This window comes from Temnothorax americanus, unplaced genomic scaffold (genome assembly GCF_048541705.1).
Source record: "Temnothorax americanus isolate GAGA-0224 unplaced genomic scaffold, ASM4854170v1 Scaffold1, whole genome shotgun sequence".
Lineage (NCBI taxonomy): Eukaryota > Metazoa > Arthropoda > Insecta > Hymenoptera > Formicidae > Temnothorax > Temnothorax americanus.
The window spans coordinates 2,808,590-2,831,152 of NW_027509230.1; the positions used below are offsets into that span (position 1 = coordinate 2,808,590).

Sequence of the window (22,563 nt, forward strand, 5' to 3'; positions counted from 1 at the left end):
AGCGGCACGGCCGGCCGTCACGCTGAAGCGACTACTACGCGAATTCCACGGATTAGCGCGCCGATTCCTCGATTAATTTAATTAAAAATGAATACCCGATGGAAATAATCCCCCTTCCCTTCCCGCGCCCGCGCCAGCACCACCGCCCCCCGTACGCTCCCGCCCGCGTTCGCGCCCGCGGCCGCGGCCGCGCACGCTCGGCGAAATCTCGTTCGCCCTCGTAAAAGTCGTAACTCGTACGTGCTCGCAATTATATCGGGATTAAACCAATTATTATCGCAAGAGCGACGTTACATACCCGTTATCGACTGGCGTTTTCGAATCGCGATATTCATGTTTGTTAATGTTAAAATAAGATCATAAAATTGCTGGAGCAATCTCGCGAGCGTGTAGTACACGATATCACGTCGCAACGCAGCTCATTAGTTTGTTAATATTTTCACTCAAAAAACCAGCAGAAATATTACTTTTATTACAAATCAGTTACGATTTTAAATTCGATAACATTAATAAAAACGATAGTAAGAATTGTTTTATTTAAACTGCAGTAGAATATTATTCCGTTAGTATTTATTATTTTACAGATCATGGAACTTTACTCAAGGCACGGCAAAGCCTCTGCAAGGGTGCTAATTCTTTAATTTTCTAATTGCACTAAATTCGCTCGTTTTACTCAAGTAAATTTTCGTTCCACTGTGTAATTAGCATAATCATAATGTAGAAGGAAACAGAAAATCTCGCTAAACTCGTTCTCAAGCTTGGCTTTAGCTTGATGCAAGCGATCATAAAACAAATGATTCACGGTTGTTAACTCTATAATACAGACGTCCTCGCTCGCAGAATAAAACGATCGATCTTGCCGTATCCCGTCGACGATTATCTTGTAAAGGCTGTAAAATCGACGGATTAAAGCGCCGCTAATGACTCCGTCATCGATCTCACGCGAGGTAGATCTGTCATTATTAGACGGAACGAGCTGTGTGTGCGTATGTGCGTGTACGTTGTGTATAAGTGTACCAGATCCGAGCTGCGTACGTCAAAATGACGGCGTAAAACCTAAAACCACGCGAACGCGAACGTTACGGTAACATGAAGATGCTTTCGTCGGAAAAGCCTTCGACAGAGCGGAAACGCCGATGGATTGACGTGTGACCTTTCGATATTTGAATAAATAAATGTTGGCGTATCTCTTCGCCACGTGACAATTTTTCGCGATGAGTCGCGCGAACTCGGTTTGATTACGCTTTGAATATTTGCGATAAAAACAGCCCAGGCGTGGGCGCCGCAACAAACGCAATAATTATCGGCGATCGAACGCTCGTTTTCTCGCGCAACACGCTTTCACCTGCGAATCTTCGAAAGAATCCGCGTCTCGCTTCTCGCTCCGTACACAATGAACCTTTTAATGAGTTCCCTTTGCAGCGCGGGCGGTTCTGATGCCACGGGGACGGTCGCGAAAGGAAAGAAACGAAAGACGGAGAAAGAAGAAAAGGAAAAAACTGGGCAAAGTACTTAACGTTTGATCGGTGGAGCGTGAAGATGGCTTCCGCGGATTTCGTGGAATCGCGCGCAGTCACCCGTGTATTATGTATCCGTCGTTATCTGGCCAGATAGCGGAGGAGAGCGCAACGCCGCGGGGAGGGGAAAAAAACCGCCGTAAGAGAGAAAGGGTCACGACACACGGGGGTTCATTTCGCCCCCGGCGCGGCAAGATCTCTCTTCTCTTCTTAAAGATCTTCTCTATGCATCCCCCAATGCCCCTCCCGTCCCCCCTTCGACCAAGCAAATCGGCGGAATAGCGCGGTCTTGTAAAAACATCAATAGAAAACGGAAAGCCCTGCGGAATTAAATCGAGAGAAGAACGTTCTCTCCACAGACTCTCGGAACACTACGTGTGTCTTTTGTTTCTTATTTGCCCCGATACCCGATATCCCGTCGTTCTATATATCGCGCTTGTATAACTCCTTCTCGAAACGCTTGTTCTCTTTAATCGTTCTCGACGGCCGGTGTTTAGCGCGAGAAACTACTTGGCAATCGGAAATTATATTTGTAGACGTTTAACCTCTATTGCCTATTATTACCTTGGGTTGTGCAATAATACTTCTTAATTAACGACTAAGTGCAAAAAATAAAGACTAAAATCTTATTTCTCACTTATCGTTACGAAAATTGATCTCATTTTACGTGCATCAGACGTGCTGCGTGTAGGTTTAATTATATATATTGACTAAAACTGTACCATTTAATATAATTTCAGAAAATAAGTTTAAATTCTTTTAATACATAAAAAATAATAATAATATGTCTTGCGTACAGCAATTCCGTTTAAAAATTACTTTAGTTGATATTTAGTTATACACCTGACCTTTCCAGCAATATATTATTTCTTTTTTCTTTCTAATAGGATTCCAAGTGCGCTTGATTTGAATATCAGAATTTATTCGAGCACACAAAACCCCGTATTTGACCTGACTCGGTTCGGCATTATATTCGGCGAATTCGCCCTGTGGTATAATTCTCCCAAACGCGGGCAACTGTTTCGCACTGCTTTGTGAATCGTAGAATTATTAAAATTGCGTAAAGCGAAAGCGAGAAAGAGACGGAAGGGGAAGAGGGAGAAAGAAAGCGTTTACCGCGGGAAGAAATATCATGAAGCGTCACGCTCGGTGGGAATAAAAGCGGGTCGCGTGTTACAATCGCGTCGCAGCTATTTTAACAACGTTACTTTTAAAGGCCGTTGCACGTAACAAAGTTTTAGTCATAATCGTAAGGCCGTAAGAAAATAGATCAATCACACTCGATTATTCTTCGAGCTCGAGGAGAATAATCGACTGCGCGTGGTCTATTTTTTTACGGTCTTACGATTATGACTAAAACTTTGTCACGTGCAATGGCCTTAACAGTCTAATAAGGTGACGGCTCGGCTGAGTTAGAGGGCCTGAGCACAAAGATTGTCGGAAACGGTTACGACGATCTTCGTGCTCTGGCCTTTATACACTGAGAATGCATCTCGCGCTCGGGATTGCTCGTCGCGATTAAACGCGCGCAGAGAAGGGAGAAACCGATAGCCTTCCGAAGGTGTTTTACGAAACGGCACCCAGGGTCTAGGGATGCAAATTACTCGGAGGAAAACTTCATTGGGAAGTTCGCGACGGTGCCACGCCTAAGGTACAATCGCGTTGTGTCCGCGAGTGAAACTTTAGCGCACTCACTCCCTCGGCGCGGTGCGGACCGCGGTCGATCGCGATATTGCCCGGCGCGCAACGCACGATGAATTATTGATACCGATCGCGTAATAAATTCGCGATCGATGCCCGCACTCGTATCGCGGATGATTATATGCGCTATTCGATGACAAATGCATGCGCGATTGGTATAAGCGCGCCCGCAATAATGCAGCGAAGCGGGGTTTTCGAGCGAAACGTCCGCGTCGGAAAACAACGGCCCCGGGCCTCGATGACACGTTCGTAATATCCCAATTACGAACGCACGCGCTTATTAATCATCGGTCATTATAGACGCCGCGATTGTGTTTCGCAATTATCGGAAATATGAATATATATATATATATCGTAACGCGGCGTTTCCGCGCAAGTTGGAAAAGGGAATTTCAACGAGGCAAATTATATCTGAACAACCGCGCGATCGCCAAAACGGTCCGAACAAAGGCAGGTCGAGCGGAGATTCTTGATCGCGGGGCCACCGATTGAATCCCATTCGGAATTCGAGCGACGAGCGACGTAATCGGCGCCGGATCTATCTCGAGTTCCCAGCCGGGGACGCGTACGTCGCGGACGGCCCAGCATTCGCCGCCGCGCGGCGCGCCGGCCGGCCCGGATTTCAAGCCCGATTCGAGATGCGGACGAGAGAGTGCAGGTGCGAACGAGAGACCAGGATTGCGGACCGCCCGGGCGGAAGACTGATTGGCCGACCCAGATGCATACCGTTATCATAAATCTGCCCGAAATCCCTCGGAACCGCGCGCGGATATGCATTGCCGCCCGCTTCCCCACGCCCGACCCGCCGCCTCCTGCGGGGTCGTCTGGAGTCCGTCAGTCCGTGCGTTCTTCATACTGTATTTTCGCGGCGGGCCGAAGAGAAATCGCGCGCGGTTCGCGAAATAAATTAACGCGCGGCCGTCGTTCTTGCGAGTTGCGAGTTGCGAGTTTGCCGGCACGCACAGCTCGCGTTTTAAACGCGAAATGTAATCAGCCTTTATACCGGAATAAATATAGGTCGACTTTTTCGCCTTACGCATTCCGACGAGTATGAATTAAAAAAAAGGGGGGGAACTTGATGTATCGTCGAGCGTGTAGCGCCGCGTAATGAATTCGGCTCTGAGCGCTTGAGGCCGGCGAGTTGGGGACCACCACGTCGTGTGTCGCTTAAAAAATTACCCCGCTAAAGATCGATAAGAACTTAAGGCTAGCGTGATGATAAAATAGATTGATTGTGATTATCGCATATCTAATAGCGCTAAAAAAAAATTGAAATTTAGTCAAAATACCAATAAAAGATAGGGAGACTGTATATGGCACGTTCGGGGAAGTCGGATATACAATAAATTTGCATGTATTCGGGCGTGATTAATCCTAGCTAGCCACATTTATTTCCGAGTCTTCAATTCGCCACACTCCGGCCCGTGAGTGACCGCTCGACTTTGTCGCACTGTCATTTTCATTCTAGTTAATATTTTTATAAGCTTGTGTAATTTAGCAATCGGAAATTCAAAGTCTAAATAAGATATTTGTGACAATAGCAGACCAAGAAAACGATTTAAGTTTAAACTGAACTTATTAAGGAAACTAGAAAATTATATTATGTGAAAATTAGAAAACCGGAAAAACATTCAGCAGTCCACTGGACCGGAATGTGGCGAGCGAATATAGGCGATTTCTAAAATTGTATTTCGTTCTCGATTACTTGGATATTAAATGAAATCACGTTCCCATGGCGCGACGGTTAATGAAACTTTGAAATGACTTGAACCAAACGTTTACCAGCGGCGTCTTGAACCACCCGACAGGTATCCGAGCACCTGACGTGTCTCCTGACACGTGACGGACGCCGCTTGTTGGGACGTCTTTTTAAATTCCGAATTTAACCACCGAGTTTAAAATTCTAGCGCAATTTGCCGACTAATCTGAGGCGATGCGCCCCGTAAGTTTGATCAAATCTCCATTTCGCGAGAAATATCAAATATCTTTGATGATAAACGAGCCATTTTTTTTTTTTTGGACGATTCCAGCGACAGAGTATAAGAGTTTCTATAAATTTTTATATCACAAAATGGATTTTTTTTCGCGATGTAGTACGACGTGTAAAAAAAAAAAAGATAATCGAATAAATACACACGGAATTGAGTCCGCGCTTATACCATTGATAAATGGAATAAAATCATTGGAATTCCGGATACATTCACCGACGCGCTTTTGTTCGCGAAATATTCGCACGATTTGCGAATTTAATTGTCACACATTTTTCACAGTGCAGAGCATGAGTAACGATTGTGGAATGAAAGAGCCATTCTCCCTTTCTGCCGCGCGTATTTCGGCGCATATTACCTGTGAAAAATTCATCATGCGCGATGAATGAGCGTATAATCGATCAGCAAACGTTCGTACATCAATGTTCGTTGATCAATGAGAATCAATAATCACCTGCCGCGTGATTGGCAACAATCGCGCATTCCCGATAATCAGCCGCGTTTTAGCACCGCATGAATACCACAAATACTCTTAAATTAACGCCTCCGAAATTAATGCCGGAACGTGATTTAATCATAACGTCAAAGTGAAATAAACCCGAATTAAAAAAAGAAAAAGTAAACCGGACTCATCGTTCTCACATAAGCAATGGAGCTTAGCTGAGAAACAGCTGTCACTGTGTTTAATTGATTCGCGCCGGGAATATAAGTAGTTCTGAAGCGTCTGTGTGTGTGTGTGTGTGTGTGTGTGTGTGTGCGTATGTAAATTGCTCTTGGAACTTTATTTTAAGACGCGTAATTCATTATAGAGAAAAAAAATCAAGGATAATTTCAAAAACACAGGCGAGGTATTTGTGGCGTATCTCTCCAGAAAAATGCATTTCCTCTTATGAAGATATCGAAATATTTTTATTTCGATTTAAAAACTCGAAACGTGTCAATAGCCGAAGACGGTGATGTTATTAAATAACGGAGCGCGAGTTGACTAACGAGTGATTCATCGTTTCTGTATAAATAGAGCGGGGTCATTCGTATCTTCTGGCAAATCTTTTTAGAATAATTTAGAATAATTTTGTTATATATCAAAGTATCATGAATGTATACGTCTGTTATACGATTGTTAATCATTCGTAATAAGCTTTTTAAATTTGTATAATTTATCAAAACGTGTTAAAAGTGCTCACGAATAGAATTCACATTTATGTGAATTTCATTCACGACGAGCCGACAAAGATGACGAGAAAGCAATATGTTAAATTGAAATTGCATATAGTAATAATTATGCATGTATTATACGTCTGATTTATCGTGTACGTGCGCAATTCGATACAGGCGAGAAGCAGAAACGAGGCATGAAATGAGCGAGACGTTTTTCAGCGTGATTTTTGTGTACCAAAGGTATTTTCTATTGCATCGTCTTTACTGTTCGTTATTATTAAGATTATTAAGATTATTAAGATTATTACCTTTACGGTGTAACGATACCAAATTAAGACCGGCGTACGATAAACGGGATACGACGTTGTCCGCATCGCAGCGCGTTTATCTGCACTCACTCATAGGATACTCATAGGATCTACTGACATTAAGGATAAGAACGATAATGTACGGTACATTACGGTGGATTTCGAATTAATTCTTAAAGAATTAAACGATAAACTCTTGCAACTTAATGAATTTCTCAGTATATGTCTGCAATCATGTATTATAGAAAAGAAAATGATTCGATTCAATAAAAACTTACGAAAATACTCGTGTGCGAATTATTTACCTCTGACGAAAACAATTTCTTGCTTGAAAAAAGGGATGATTAAACCATTTGACGTAGTTTGCACGATAAACCAAAATGGACATGAAAAATTCATAGAAAAGAACAAAAATATAAATGTTGTTTCACAACGCTACGATGAAAAGTATAATTGCACTTTATTATAAATCGTTTCAAGGTCCCCTTAATCATTGCTGCATTGTTTCATTTCCTAATTCTAAAATAAACGCATTTATGAATAATTATTTGTCAGACTAGCGTATCGTCATAAAAATTTGGAAAGTTCATACATGAAAATCTAATTGTTTATATTAACTTTAATCATCCTGAGCTTTTATATTAGCAATCCTTCCTTCACAAAGTTGCCTTAAACTTAAGCAATATAGTAATAACATGCTCGTATGTGGATATAATCTTATTTATACATATATGTATATATATATATATATATCTCTCTTCTATATATATATTTGTTAATATAAAGAACCTTACTTTATACGTATAACAGGCTCTTAATTCGAAGCTGCAAAGGGACTCGATATATAACACCTAATCCACTTTTATAATACAAATGTGCATTATTTTCCCATAACACACGTATTTCACCCAAACTCTTATAAAAACCACAGTTTCTTACTATCTATTAAGCAAAACCAATATAGTAGCGCTTACATAGCTTTTTACAGCTCAATGATAGTAAATATCAGTTTTCTCGAAGTCGCTTTGCAGCTATTAATACAATACTTTATTTTTAAAGCACGATAGATCTAGTAAATTTAGATAACAAAAAATATATAGTATTTTACATTACCATTACATTACATTATTAGTCTTAAATAAACTGTTATCTGCATACAGGATGTATGCACGTAGATTTGTCCATGGCAACGCTAAAGCTAGATCACTCTTCCCGAAGTACAGATAAACATTTCTTGAGCAATTCCGCGTGCGACTGTGAACATAATGTAAATACATTCTTGATATGCTGCAAAGTTTAAACAAACTTTAAAAAAAAAAACAGCATTATACTCACTTTAGCATGTTTTATTTCGAGCTCTGTTAGTTCAATGAGATTCTTCTTAAATGCAGCTACTCGCCTAGTTTTGAAATCCAACAATTCTAAAAACAAAGTCGTTACAAATATTGGTAAGAATGTCTTAAATACTCTAAAAATAATCAATACCATTCTGTAAATTATATGGCAAAAGTTATATATCCCGTATAATAGAAAAGGTTATTAATCTTCTTTTATTCTATTTCTTTATTACAAAATGATATTGAATACGATTTCTAAACAAATGACACACAGATATACCTATTTTTACTCACCTTCTTTTCCTTTATCAGACATCTGTTCAAATTTCTCACATGCTTCGGTCTGCGCTTGTTCCGCCTTGATTAATAAAAATATAAATTTAAAATATTACAATGTTGCACACACACACATTTGTATCTAAAACTTTCGATGCAATTATGCAACGTAATATTTACGTATTCATCAGCAAAACTTATATCATTTCTACCACAAAAGTCATTATCAGATCATAAATCATCTAAATTATCTAAATTATCAAGACAATATTCAATACTACATGCAACCGGCATTCATGCATAATACTTCTGATAACTTCCGTGCTGCGGCAACTAAGTTGTGCCAATCTCCTTGTTTAAAAAAAACGCAATATCTCCATATATATATATATTACATAGAAATTATGTAAACATCTCTATGTATATAAAAAAATAGAAATCTCACAATAAAACATTTTTTTATATAGAAATCATAAAATTATCTTTTTAATATTAAACAAATTTGTGTGTAAGATATCATAGAATTCATATTCTAAATGTAAAATTCTAAAATATTTTTCTTGACCTATGTATAATAGAAACTAAATGATTTTAATATAAATTCAGTTTCAAATGGGCAATCTATCCATTTAATGAAAAAGTTGGCAATAAGATCTAATACTTTTAAGCACTATAACGGAAAATATATGTAGGACACAAACGATATATGACACACCTCAGCAACCTCCAGTGCCTTGAAAAGCAAGAAAAATTAAAGTTCTGATTAGATGCTACTCTCGTGACCATAAACCATTTATAGTATATAATAACTGCAGTTTCAGTTTAGCCGCCATGAGATTAATTTTACATAAATATTCATTGTATCTATTTCCCACGTCCTACATTTCTGTATGCTATTTCATGATAAATTAGCTGAGGACATTATTATGTAACATGAATATAAATTTACGAATTGTAAAAAAATGCGCACTTACTGCATGAACATCTTTGTTTTTGGCACGAGCTTTTTCAAGAGCACGATTCGCAGACTCGTACTCGTGTAAAGCTTTCAATCTTCTGAAAAGGAGCCTCTTAGCCGCAGCTGTATCTCTCATATAATAACGAAGAGTATCTGATAATTTTAAATCTTCATCTGACGCTACCCGTCCTTCAACTTTCTATATAAAAAAAAGAAAGTATTTTTTTAATAGATTTAATTATTGAAAATAAAAATTCTAAAAAAGTATCCGATAAAGTCTTCTTACTCGTAACTTCTCGAAGGTTTCGGCGATTTTAGTTAAAAATCTTTCGAGTTTTCCATTATCCGTTGTAGCTAATTGTAAAAGATTAGTGGAAATCTTTATATATGAATCTGCTACGTCTTTATGTTTAGCTGTTTGACGATCGGCCAACCTCGTTGCTTCTTTTAAATTATGATGATAAGTTTGAAGGAATGTCATTTCTTGATCGAAGAAGTCGTTTACATCTTTTACCGTAGCCGATAAGTAATATTCATCGGTAGTTTTCGAGAACGATTTCACCAAACCACCAAACATTTCCATCTTATTCTTTCCTGCAAGAATAAACAATACGTATGTTCTGTATTTATTTTAATTTCTATATATCTTAATATTGCGCAGACTACAAAAGCATTACCTCGCACACAAAGATCTTGATCATATTCTAAAAATACCCTCAGATTATGATCATTCCGAAAAACTGGATGATGCGCCAGCCTAGTCAAGAACATTTCGTGCATAGCAACAGTTTTTTTAAATGTGGCTAAGTATTCTCTGCAAAGTTACAAAAAAAACGTAACAAAATTAGATTTTATTAGATCCTATGAGTTAAAATACATAATAAACAGTACTTATTCATTATACAGGTGCCAATTCCAACTTTCTTCTACTTGAAAATACAGCAATTATTCTTAACATAAAATGATTCCACATGGGTTTCCAACTTTCCAAGCGAACCGTACAATAATAGATTTGTTTTTGTACCTAAGCATTGGGCGATTTAGGAATCTCACTTTACATGGAAAATTGGCAACTCATGTGGAATCATTTTAATATAATGAATTGTACTTATACGAAATAAAACTGGAATCATGATCTCAACATATGTTTAGGTCAAGGCCGTTAGAACTGATTCCAATTGGAAGTGGTGTCTGTATAATTATAAGTACCTAATTTATACATATATACAAAAAACACTCACGCTTCTAATTCTTGCTTCATCTTATTAAATTCTTCGCGCGTCATGTTTCCCTCACCTTCGCCGAGTTTTTGTAACTTTTCGCGAGATGCGTCAAAGTCTGGCCTTGGTGGACATGGTGGAATCTATTATAACAGTATCGACATTTACATTCAAAATAAAACATGAGTTAATCGTTTGAGTGTCGAGAAGCACAATCGATCCTTTTCAATTTTGAAAAATACCACGAAACACAATGGCGATTTCTTTATTTCACGTTAGAAAATTGTCGACAAGTGCCTTCTTCTTGTTAATCAATATTATTACTTAATGTTTCAGGATAGCTTGATTTAACAATGGCTAATAGAATCTTGACAATTAGGACAGAAACAAAGTGCGTCAATAATAAATCTATCGCCAGCATACGCTTAGTACTCTATTCGCATAGATTTCTGCAATTATCTTGACGCTCAAAACAGAAAAATATCCACCAGAACAATGACGTCAGAATGTCATAAAGATTCCACACGTACGATGTAACCAGCGTACTCCTCATTTTCCTCGAATCGATCGTGGAGCCACACAAACTCTTCGTGCTGCCTGACAACCAGATTGTCCGGCTTTTGGAATTCAGGTAGCGTGGTTTTCGTATGTACAGTGAACTTGACCTTGTCCTTCTCGCTGAGAGCGTCCGAGATGTCCACCTGCAAGGACTTATCCGAGAGGTCTATGGTATCGGCGTGGATTGCCTGAAAGAGCAGTTCCGTTAGCAGATACGGCAACGCGCTTGTCATCGAGAATGCGACAACAAAGGGGAGGGGTGTACGGAACAATAGCGATAATGCGCGTGTTATCAAGTGGACGACAGAAGAAGAAAAAGAGAAGAGATTCCAAGGAATACGACGGAGAGATAGGGAAGCGCTATAAATACCTTCTTGGGAGGCACGCTATTTAATATGTCGGTGGTGTCACATATTCCGTCCTGCAACATTTTTCGCATATTAGAGAAGCGCGTTCGAAGAGGGAGTCCGGAACTTTCCGGGCGATTTGCGCCGATCGAACGCGTCAAACGAGCGGACCGCCAGATCGCGGCCGGATTGATGATAACAGGTTCCACCTACCATCATGGCGTCGACTGGCGTCGTCCCCTTGACACACAGTGGTTTAACAGCAACTCGATTAACAAGATCGTCTCGCTAAATAACGTATGTACAACTGTCGCGCGGCGAGCGAGCGAGCCGACTCGAACTGGCTCAAGCCCTCAAGCTCAAAATCCTAAAATACAATCTTCGACGCGCTAGCTCGGAAGAGAGCGGACGCGGTCTTCCGCGATATTGACACGAGACACGAGACCGCCGAAACGAGCGCCCCTAGTAGACATAAAAATGAGTTATCATCAATGTGGCGTGTCTTCCGCTAAATTTGAATGATATTTCGTCCGGTGCTGAATAAACTTTTATACATAAATACTATTTGGCACGGCATGGTTATTATATTTGTGAAACAAAATGTGTCTTTTATAACGATTGTGAAACTACAAAAATTATTATAAAGAAAAAGCCGCAAATATATGGCACCTCAAAGTATATATAATCTTAATTATTAAGATATGCTAATACGGCTCTGATTGGTTCATAACATGTTAAGATTGTACAAGACGGTCTTAAATATAAGATCTGACTATTATATGAATACCGGCCTGGTACTACGTTTACGCGAGCGTTATTATTACTTCTGTAGTAACTTACGATAATTTCTTCGCGTAAACGGGATTTTGTAGTAACTTGCGATAATTTACTCCGCGTAAACGAGTGATATATCGTAAGTTACTGCAGAAGTAACGCTCGCGTAAACGTAGTGCTACAGTTGTCTGCATTAATAAAAAAAAAAACTGCAGACATTGGCTGCGTTTTGCCGAACCTCTGCTTAGCTATAAGCGCAAAGTAGCAATTTAAGTGTAATTGGTTGGATCCGAAGGTAAGAACCAATCACATTCAATTGCTACTTTGCGCTTAGCTAAGCAGAGGTTCGGCAAAACGCAGCCATTACTTCATTAATTAACCCCCTTCCCATTAGGATAATCGGAATTTGGATGACGTAACCACGGCCTCTGCCACAGCCAGCGTGCGTGGCACTGCGCGTGGCCAACTATTGTTGACCACGTCGGTCGCATGGATTGGCTGTTAAAAAGAACCCGTAGGTTTTCTCAAAGTAACTCCCTAGTCCTCGTCCAATTAAAGCCTCACGAAATGACACTTCACGTGAATTGGTATTGTTGATATTATTTTTTTTTTTTTTTTTTTAATCCTTCCCCGAGTCAGATGGTACGGTAGAAGGGGATCTTTTCGGGGAGTTTGGGGTTCTCCCGCGGTTCAGTGCGAAGCACTGCGGAGCATTTCGTCAGACAATGAAATTGGAGTAGTTGGACGTCAATGGACGTTGGACGGTCGTCGTCGATCGAGGATCGAGAGCAGGTGTTGTGATTTTTAATTGCTTCCTAATTAAGTTTGGAATTGTTGATCTTCCTGGGCTTCCTGGAAACGATTCAGTGCCGCGCGACAACGTGGTCGGTAAGGATTCAGAATATTGAGATAAAATTTTGAAAAAGATCGTGAAAAGTTTTGACCGCCCGGCAGTCTGATTTAACTGTAATTTCACCGGCAGTCGACCCCCCAATTCTCGCCCACCGAGTACCCGATATATTTCTGCCCAACCGCGGAATTGATTGCGTCAGATATTTTAGTTGATTAAAACACGTTCGCGACACGTTGCCGCAACGGATAAATAAAGTGTTCGACGTACGCGCTTTTCGCTTAGATTTATTATTTTCGAATAGATCTATTGTATTTCAATTTTTTTTTTTCTATCATGATGTATTATCATTTTCGAGAAAAGCAAAACTGTTATAAATGTAGCAGGACGAAAATCCGTTAGGGACTTCTGGGATCCAGCCCAGCGCTGTCTATGCGAATAGACATGGGATCTGTTTTCTATCTGTAGAATAAACAAGGGGTCCGTTTTCCGTTGCCGAACTGGCTGCGCTAGTTCAGAGTTCATCTTTTTTACTCCACATTGGAAGGGAACAGATAAACTCTGAACTAATGCAGCCAGTTCAGCAATGGAAAACAGACCCATAAGTACTCGCTGTGGATTAATCAGACGATTCGTCGTTTGACAGTTGAAAAGCATATAGATCGTTTGTATGAAATATATTAAATATGTTGTTCTAGCTTTTTCAAATATTATTAGCTGCTCATTTGAATGCGTCTCTTTTCAGCCGTTCTACAGTCTAACATCAGCGATTGATTTGTACAAAACAATGGAGGTGAAATTTAATCCAGAAAATGAGACTGGGTTCACACCGAGAGCATATCAAATAGATCTGTATGAAAGGGCAACGAAAAATAACACGATACTATACTTGCCAACTGGCGCGGGCAAGACATACATAGCTGTTATGCTCTTGAAACATTTGAGCGGTGATGTACGCAGGTACGTAACTCTTCATGAAAATGTTTCTTTTTCTGATCTGATCTGACGGTTTTTTTTCCCCCTCTTTCTCTGATTGTCACAACAATCGAACAACACAGCGTACTTGTGTTGACAATGTGTATACACTGGTTTCAAAAGGTTGTTTTTTTTTTTACATTTAGACCTTATCGGGAAGGTGGGAAACGTAGTATATTCGTTGTAAACACAGTAGCACTGGTAGTGCAACAAGCGGATTATATAAGTAGGCACACAGGCCTAAAATGTAAAGGTTACAGCGGAGACATGAAGGTGAGTGCTGATAGGTTTAAGTCACTCGAGAGTCGGCTGATGGAGGACACTCACACGACCTAAGTGCACAGGTACGTGCTTTCTCTTATGTGAGTGTCTTCCACCAGCTGACTCTCAGTGCTGGTCTACAACCTTGCTTTAAAGGCTATTTAAGCTTTAAGCCGTAAGAAATTGATCAATCACAGTCGAATATTCTCCTCAAATTCCATTGTGATTGGTCAATTTCTTACGGCTTAGAGCTTAAATATAAATTTTTTAAAGCAAGGTCGTAGATCGGCACTCAAGTAGCTTAGGGCTTAAATCTACCAGCACTGAATTACAGGTGGACTTTTGGCAGGAGCAACAATGGTCGGCCGAAATAGAAGAACACGAGGTAATAATTTGCGGTATCAATTTACTCTGATTTTATTTTGAAATAATTGATGGGTAACGACTCTGTATGACCCAGGTTTTGGTAATGACGTCGCAAATCTTTCTGGATATCCTCGGGCACGGACGCATGAAGTTAGATAGAGTGAACTTAATCATATTTGACGAGTGCCACAGAGCTGTATCTAATCATCCAATGAGACTAATTATGCAACGATTTGAAGATTGCTCTAAGGAAAAGCATCCACGTATCTTAGCTATGTCGGCAACATTACTGAACGCCAATGTAAAAGCAGATAAAATTGAATCTACAATTAAGGTAAAGATTCCCAGTCCACGTCATCTTATCGCCCAATCTTTAATTATGATCTTTAGGCATTTTAAAAATTATTCACATCCTTTACAGGCTTTAGAAGTAACATTCCATGCAAAGATAGCAACTGTAGAGTCAACAGATTGTATCCAAGGATATTGTACAAACCCGAAAGAAGATATCGTCAAATACACAAAATGTATAATTCCACAGACAACTTTAATGAAAAAGATAACTTGTATTATAGAAACAACTTCGGAATTTCTAGACAATGTAAAGATTGATTTTGATCAAATATATAATGAATCCAGCGTGAAAATGCGGCCTAAATCTAAATCTTCCAAGTTAGAAGCTATTTTGAAAGACATAGAAACAACTACATCACTTACCGGTAATTGATTCACTTATATGCATGTACTAGGACGTACATGTAAATCTCAATCTTTCTGATCTTTATGTTTATTATTAAATTTTTAATAAACATTCAACATATATAAGATATTATCATTTTTGTTGTAGGCGTATATGGTGGAAATAAGTCCGCTTTGTTACATTTAATCCAGCTAGAGAGTTTAAGGAAATATTGCAACGACCAAGTATGAGTTAATTAAAATTATGATTAAAATATTTTTTTTAAGTGTTCCACAATCTTTACTTTTATTTTTAACGACTTATTGGTTCTATTTTAGACGACAGAGATTCTTCTGGATTATCTAATTACTCAAGTAATACTAATAAGGAAACTGTTTGATAACGAGATGAAAGATTTCACAGAATTAGAACGATTGTACAAGTTGGTATAAAAAAAATTAGTGAAGTTTATTGTGCAAACTATAATAATTTATATTGACTGATGTTACAATAATATAATTTCAGATTTTCATCCGACCAAGTCCTTAAATTACTTGAGATATTGTTGGAAAATGATAAATTGAACAAACAAAAGTTTTGCTGCATTATTTTTGTCAAGGAAAGATTTATGACACAAGTGATATATCATATATTAAAAGTAAATTTCTTTATGAGCTGTTTATCAATAATTGATTAGCAATAGTACAAATTAATAATTGCTTGTAAAAGCGCTGTTTTTTCACCTATAAATTAGTATTAGTATAATCATAAATATAAATTTAATTATTTAATAAACTCGGAAAAAAGTATACATTTAATTTTTAATATTAGAAATATATATTATTTTAGACACTATCTGCACACGATAAGCAATACAGTTTCCTTTTGCCCGATTACGTACTTGGATTTCAGAATAATCCTTACAAACATAGTAGAGAAGTTTCATGTATTGCGAAATGGAATAAGGAAGTGTTGCAAAGGTAATCTTTCATTTTTTGCATATTTGTTTTCTTACGGATGTAAGTCGATAAATTCACGAATTATGAACGATTTCCTAATATATCTACAAATTTCATATTACACACTCACTGAATATTTATGATTTTAACATTATAGTCAAATAATGCAAATTATACTTTATTTTACTAATTGTAAACATATCAGATGCATAAAAAGTATTTTCAGTATATTATGATATTCATTAATGAGCAAAGAAAGAAAAAAAAATATTTTTTAGTCTCTCTCTCTCTCTCTCTCAGCTTGGTATAATAATAATTAAATAAAGAAATGCATTGTGTTACAGATTTAAAAGAGGTACGACAAATTGCATTGTAGCGACCGATGTTGTTGATGAAGGTATCGATATACCAACTTGCACATTGATAATACGATATGATATGCCAATGGATTTTAGAGCATATGTTCAAAGTAAGGGTCGGGCACGCCACAATTCGAGTAATTATGTAATCTTAATGCCGAAAGAGGATTGCGGTTTTCTTCAGAGATATCATGAGTACAAAAAAACAGAGTTGCAATTGAAAGGGGTAAGCAATCTGATATGATAACAGATAAATCCACTACTAAGGCTCATACATTGATGATGAAAAAAGATCGTACGATCATAGGACCAAAAATCCTTTCTTTTCAAGTCATAACTATTATTAGCTGGTATTAGAATAATAAGCACGATGCATGCATGGATATGCAAAGAAATTAGGTGCATTAATCGTTATTTTGAAACGAGAAAAAGAACAATATTCTTGCAAATATCCCAAAACTTTAGCTTGCAAAACTCTTGCAAAAATGTTCATAACTAAGAAAAAATGCGTTTTTGCATCTATGATCACAAGATCATTTTCATCCTCAAGGTATTGTAATTGGAATATCCTGCCAAAGTTCGAAAATCTATTTCGCGCGGTGATAATTTAATATTTAATAAAGAAATATATATGGTGCAAATATATAATGCAATAGTATAATAAACAGTTTGTCTAAATAAAAAGACAAAGTACATTGAAATACAATGGCAAACATAATATGATTGTCTTTGTATTGTTAGATTTTGGTGGGACAAACCGAACAGCGTACGCTACCTACTCAAAACGATATTGTAAACGATCTGTATACTGATTTTGAGATCAAGCCGTATACAGTGAAACGTAATGGTGTTGTGGAAAGTTGCCTAACAGAAATGGGTGCGATTAGCTTGATAAATATGTATTGCACTGCTCTACTGAATTCTAAATTTATTTGTCTGGTTCCGATTTGGAAATTGTATGAAAAGGATGGTCCTCGGGCGAAATTGTTTCAAGTATTATACATATTCTTTACTATTTAATCCTCATAATTCATCAACAGTGTTTATCTATTGTATAAACTCGGCAGATTTCTCTCAAATTACCAAACATATCACCACTAAAAGTTGAAATTTACGGCGATTTTATGAAAAGTATAGATAGTGCTAAACGATCCGCTGCTATGAAAAGTTGCATAAGATTGCACGAACTAGGTGCATTAAACGACAAGCTATTACCTGCAACTGACGATGAAGTCACACAAAATTTGGATTACTTATTCCCAAATTGGATAGATGAAGACAATTATCAATCTGGCACATATAAAAGAAAGCGAGAACATGAATTAGAAGCAAGTATACTATATGTGTCAAATAAGATTTATATACATTTATATAGAGCTGTTACTTATAAAAATGCTTTTGCAGCATCCGCTTGCGTTTTATGGTGCGTATCCACAGCCTTTACAGCCATTGTATCTTCATATTCTTGATTGTACCTCTACGTATCCTGTGACGGGCTATGATAATAGACGTGTAGTTTTTTATAATTTGCTTAATGACAAGAATGGCTTTGGCATTCTTTCCACAAAGAGTTTGCCAAAGGTAGAAACATTTACTAACATTTTAGTTTTCGCAGAACTAGTTTAAATTGCTAATCACGTTAATCAAATTTTTCTCATGTTTGTCAGATACCCTTGTTTCCGATTTTCATGAAGGATGGTAAATTAAATGTCAATGTAAAATCCAATCCCACAACGTTAACGTTGAGCGAAAGTGATATCCAATTGCTTAAGAGATTTCATTTCTTATTGTTCAATGATATTATTCCTGTGATTAAAAGCTTTATGATTTTCGATAACGATGATCTTGAAAATTCCTTCTTAATTGTTCCATGTAAGTATGTGTGTGATTATGTTATAACTTACGTTTATATTGTAATATAATTTAGCGCTATTGTATTTTATATAAATTTATTGTCTACAGCTCCATGTTCAATCAATGTGTATATCAATACTAATAAGAAGCTATTAAATATTTTTTTTGCTTTTCTGCTGTTTCAGTGAATGATACGCAGGAGATAAATTGGAACGCTGTTGAAACGTATCAACATATAGAACGAATTATGCCGGATAAGCCTTTTCATTTTAGGACTAGCGATTACGAGTTAGCACTGGTTTCCCCAACGTATAGAGGATCAGCAGTCTATGTAGTTACGCGAGTGTGTGATGATCTCACACCTGAATCATGTTTCCCCAATGAGGATTTTGAGACATTCACGCATTATTATAAAGAAAAACATGGACTGACTATAGAAAATCTGAAGCAATCTATGTTGGAGGTGAAACCAATACCAATGAAAATTAACTACATAAAACCGAGGTGCGGTATACTACGGTCGCCAGAATCACGTTTGTGGTATCTATATAATTCAACTAATTTATGTAATTTGCAGAAAATTGCCCGAAGGTCCGGTGAAATATAAGAAAACGGACGACACACTAGAGGATCTTCAGGAACATCTAATTCCTGAACTGTGTTGGAGGATAAATTTCCCGGCTGTATATTGGTTAAAAGCGACCACGTTGCCTTCCATTCTTCACAGAATTTGTCAATTCTTAATCGCGGAAGACTTGAGAGTAACTATTGCAAGAGAGACTGAATTAGGTACGATGACATTAAAGAAATTACCTCCCTTAGAAATAGAGGAAGATGTCGATAAATTGAATGAAGAGGATTATAGTAATGGATTGGAATTGACGGATGATTCGATTGAGAAAACGCTATTGGATCAAACGTATTCAGATTTAAATGTGTTCGAATTAGGTACGTAGTATCTGACTGTTGTTTCCGCACACATACATATTATTTATATCTATATTTATTATGTAAATTTAAAAAAAAGGTTGATAGTGTTATCGTGATTCTTTCTATTTCTAATATTTGTATTTCTATGGGTCTTATTTTCATAAACTCGCAACGCCGGTTACAAAAACAGATTGTAACCCCTTCTTGAGGGACCAGGAACCTCGCGATTTATATCGCGATATAGACCAAATTCAAATGATCGATATTCAGTATTATAATCAGTTTATGTCTAACTCAAACTATAACGAAGATGACAGCGTCAAGGTAAGCAGGATATAGCGATATGAGTCATGATTATTATATATGTTTTTGAAATAATCATTTCATTTATGTGTAGAAAAATATGAATAAAAGTGTCGGTCACTACATAGGAAGGTCAATGATATCAGCACCATCGTTAAATGTTCTTGCGTCCTCTGATAAACAGTCTCCCTCGCAAGGTCCTAATTCAACAGAAATCATGCATGTAAGTGGAAGCTTATTTCTCATGTGTCGCATGTCACGAATAATAATTACATAAATAATAATTAAATTCATTTAATTTTAGGCGCTGACCACCAAACTGGGCCTAGATATGTTCAATCTAGAGCGGTTGGAAACTTTAGGTGATTCTTATCTAAAGTTCATTGTATCGCTGTTTTTATATCAAAAATTCCCAACGTTCAGCGAAGGTCAATTGACGGCGGTGAAGGGAAAGATTATTGGCAATCGGAATCTCTATTATTGCGGCAGTAAAAAGGGTATTCCCGGTCGTATAAAGAACGATGCGTTTGTGCCCACGAGCAATTTTATCCCGCCCGCGTTCACGGTGCTGCGGCCATTGCAAACGATATTACTGAATGAATCAGTGGCACCAAATGTATTGTACGAATTTCAAATACCGGAATTGGAGAGGTACACCGGATACATAAGCGAAAATACAAAATGTGTGATGCAGCAGACGGTGATAAACTGGGATAAGGGGGATAAGCAAACGGGTGTCGAACATTATCTCGGTGTACAAATCTTATCCGATAAAACCGTGGCGGATTCGGTAGAAGCGTTGATTGGCGTTTATCTCAGAGTAAGTATGCAGTTATAACATTACGGTCTTGACCTTAGATGAGATTGTATTAAACGATACTAGCATTTATTATGTTAAATGTTATATTACGACACTAACAAATATTCTTTTGCATTAGAGTAACGGTATAAAAGGCGCTGCAAAACTGCTCAAATGGTTCGGTATACTGCCTGATATTGACAATAGGATTGACAAATTACTGGATAATAATCCACCTGATCCCGTAATTGGTAATGGCGATCCGAACCGCCACATGCCGTGGGCTGATACTATAGAAACCAAGTTTGGCTATAAATTTAAGAATCGAGCATTTCTGTTACAGGTAATTTGTTAAAAATGATGGCCGTGCGAATATATATTGTGTGTGTGTGTGTGTGTACGTTTATTTAATTATCCATCTTATACTGTAGTTTATGCAGATTTTCCTGTATACAGATATATTTACAGTATAAAGGTCAATCCAGACAAACTTGCAAAGCGCATAGACATACATAAGCATAAGAGAATTGATTGGTTCATAGGCATGTGCATAAGGAAATAGACCAATCCGTTTCTTTATGCATATGGTTATGCACCTATGCAAGTTTGTCTGAATAGACCTTAATACAAAATCACAACTATCTAAATCATGTTTCAGGCATTCACGCATCCATCCTATACACCGAATACAATAACCGAGTGTTATCAAAGATTAGAATTTCTCGGAGATGCTATTCTTGGTAAATATAAAATATCGACGAGTATACACGCAGTAAAATTATAATACAGTATCATGTATGAATGATATAATAATCACGAATGATGCATATATATAAAGAATGAAAGATTATATTAATATCTTTTCTAATTTCTTTAAAATAAATCGCAACGATTAACAAACTGTATCTTCTTGATAATTTCAGATTTTTTGATAACGTGTCACATTTACGAATATTGTGGAAACTTAAGTCCTGGTGATCTTACCGATCTGAGATCTGCGCTCGTCAATAACATAACGTTCGCCTGCTTGGCAGTGCGGTATGGTTTGCATACCGCTTTATTGGCCTACGCTCCCAAGTTGCACGAAATGATTGATCGTTTTGTGAAGTTCCAAGAGGAACGAGACTATGCAATTAATGACGAGGTACGCGAACGATACAAATTTTATAGCAAGTGTAATAAGTGATATACATCTTCTTCTTTTTCTTTATAATACAGCTGTTATGCGTGCTGATCGAAGAAGACGAGTGTAATCTGACAGAATATATTGACGTTCCAAAGACTCTCGGCGATCTATTCGAATCTTTAATCGGTGCTATTTATCTTGACAGTGGCAAAAGTCTTACAAAAGTCTGGGAAATTATCCATTCTCTTATGCACAAAGAGATCGGTAATATATATATATATATATATCAAACTAAATAAATATAATCTTATATATATCTGCTTTATCTAATCTAATTAAATGAAGAACTTATAATTAGGTAAAGGACAAATTAAAAAAAAAATTAAAAGTTGTCAGTTTCCTTTAACTTTATATTACGTACTGGCGTTTTTTAATTAAAATTTTAATGTTTGTTTTGTAGACGAATTTAGCAAAAATATTCCTAAACAGCCAGTACGAGTAATACATGAAAATACAGATATACGTCCTAAGTTCCTGTAAGTATGATTACACACGTACATTCTCTCTTTCAGTTGTGTAGATACATAAAACGCACTTTTGATTGCAGAGAAGCGACATTGATTAAAGGCACTGGCATGGTTATGATACCTTTGAAGATCACTATCGGTGGTAAAGAGAAACTCTTCCATGGTTTCGGTGTTAATAAGAAACAGGCTAAATGCGCAGCCGCAAAACAAGCATTAAAAAGACTGCAACTCGAAAAATAAGTTCTTCTAGAGATTAATTGTTTTATATAACATTGTTTACGTGCATGTTTATGAATATGTAGAGATTAATGAACATCGGTTCATACATAAGACTTCGATGCTTGACTGCAAGTGTTCGGGTTATTATAATTGATACATCAGATTGATGCAAAAAGTCCATAGTTTTGGATAAAAACGTCAAAGCTAATTTGTA

General features: G+C 37.4%; 2 protein-coding genes across 5 annotated transcripts; one reads left to right on the forward strand and one right to left on the reverse strand.

Annotated features, from left to right (window-relative positions):
* Positions 1–7,113: 7,113 nt before the first annotated feature.
* Snx6 (sorting nexin 6) lies at positions 7,114–11,784 on the reverse strand. 3 transcript variants are annotated; one of them, XM_077400982.1, is made up of 11 exons: positions 11,582–11,784; positions 11,392–11,442; positions 10,994–11,209; positions 10,485–10,606; positions 9,921–10,057; positions 9,530–9,837; positions 9,260–9,442; positions 9,001–9,018; positions 8,304–8,367; positions 8,008–8,093; positions 7,114–7,926 (listed from the first exon to the last, which is right to left on the reverse strand). In XM_077400982.1, the coding sequence occupies exons 1-11, from the start codon at positions 11,585–11,587 to the stop codon at positions 7,876–7,878; spliced, it is 1,242 nt and encodes a 413-aa protein (XP_077257108.1). In that variant the 5' UTR covers positions 11,588–11,784; the 3' UTR covers positions 7,114–7,875. The 3 variants fall into 3 exon arrangements, with proteins under 3 accessions (XP_077257108.1, XP_077257117.1, XP_077257098.1); XM_077400991.1 differs by lacking the exon at positions 9,001–9,018 and having other exon boundaries at positions 11,582–11,782; XM_077400972.1 differs by lacking the exon at positions 11,582–11,784 and having other exon boundaries at positions 11,392–11,552.
* A 1,084-nt stretch (positions 11,785–12,868) lies between these two features.
* Positions 12,869–22,507, forward strand: Dcr-2 (Endoribonuclease Dcr-2). Of its 2 annotated transcripts, none has more exons than XM_077399637.1 (26): positions 12,869–13,030; positions 13,738–13,952; positions 14,114–14,240; positions 14,563–14,613; positions 14,689–14,928; positions 15,016–15,313; positions 15,442–15,518; positions 15,612–15,715; positions 15,799–15,931; positions 16,123–16,253; positions 16,577–16,817; positions 17,333–17,584; positions 17,659–17,919; positions 17,996–18,172; positions 18,259–18,463; positions 18,631–18,949; positions 19,023–19,393; positions 19,566–19,699; positions 19,773–19,901; positions 19,983–20,498; positions 20,617–20,820; positions 21,136–21,217; positions 21,401–21,621; positions 21,696–21,867; positions 22,064–22,139; positions 22,211–22,507. In XM_077399637.1, the coding sequence occupies exons 2-26, from the start codon at positions 13,780–13,782 to the stop codon at positions 22,368–22,370; spliced, it is 4,854 nt and encodes a 1,617-aa protein (XP_077255763.1). In that variant the 5' UTR covers positions 12,869–13,030; positions 13,738–13,779; the 3' UTR covers positions 22,371–22,507. The 2 variants fall into 2 exon arrangements, with proteins under 2 accessions (XP_077255763.1, XP_077255757.1); XM_077399631.1 differs by having other exon boundaries at positions 12,878–12,934.
* Positions 22,508–22,563: the final 56 nt, after the last annotated feature.

Excerpts from the sequence above, each read along its gene's own strand:
- Snx6 (XM_077400972.1), bottom strand. The coding sequence starts at position 11,460 with ATGCGAAAAATGTTGCAGGACGGAATATGTGACACCACCGACATATTA. Across the intron at positions 10,607-10,993 it reads AGGAGTACGCTGGTTACATC|ATTCCACCATGTCCACCAAG; the intron begins GTACGTGTGGAA and ends CTGTTATAATAG. Across the intron at positions 7,927-8,007 it reads TCGAAATAAAACATGCTAAA|TCGCACGCGGAATTGCTCAA; the intron begins GTGAGTATAATG and ends TTATGTTCACAG.
- Dcr-2 (XM_077399631.1), top strand. The coding sequence starts at position 12,893 with ATGGACGTTGGACGGTCGTCGTCGATCGAGGATCGAGAGCAG. Across the intron at positions 14,614-14,688 it reads CCGAAATAGAAGAACACGAG|GTTTTGGTAATGACGTCGCA; the intron begins GTAATAATTTGC and ends TGTATGACCCAG. Across the intron at positions 21,868-22,063 it reads TCTTATGCACAAAGAGATCG|ACGAATTTAGCAAAAATATT; the intron begins GTAATATATATA and ends TTTGTTTTGTAG.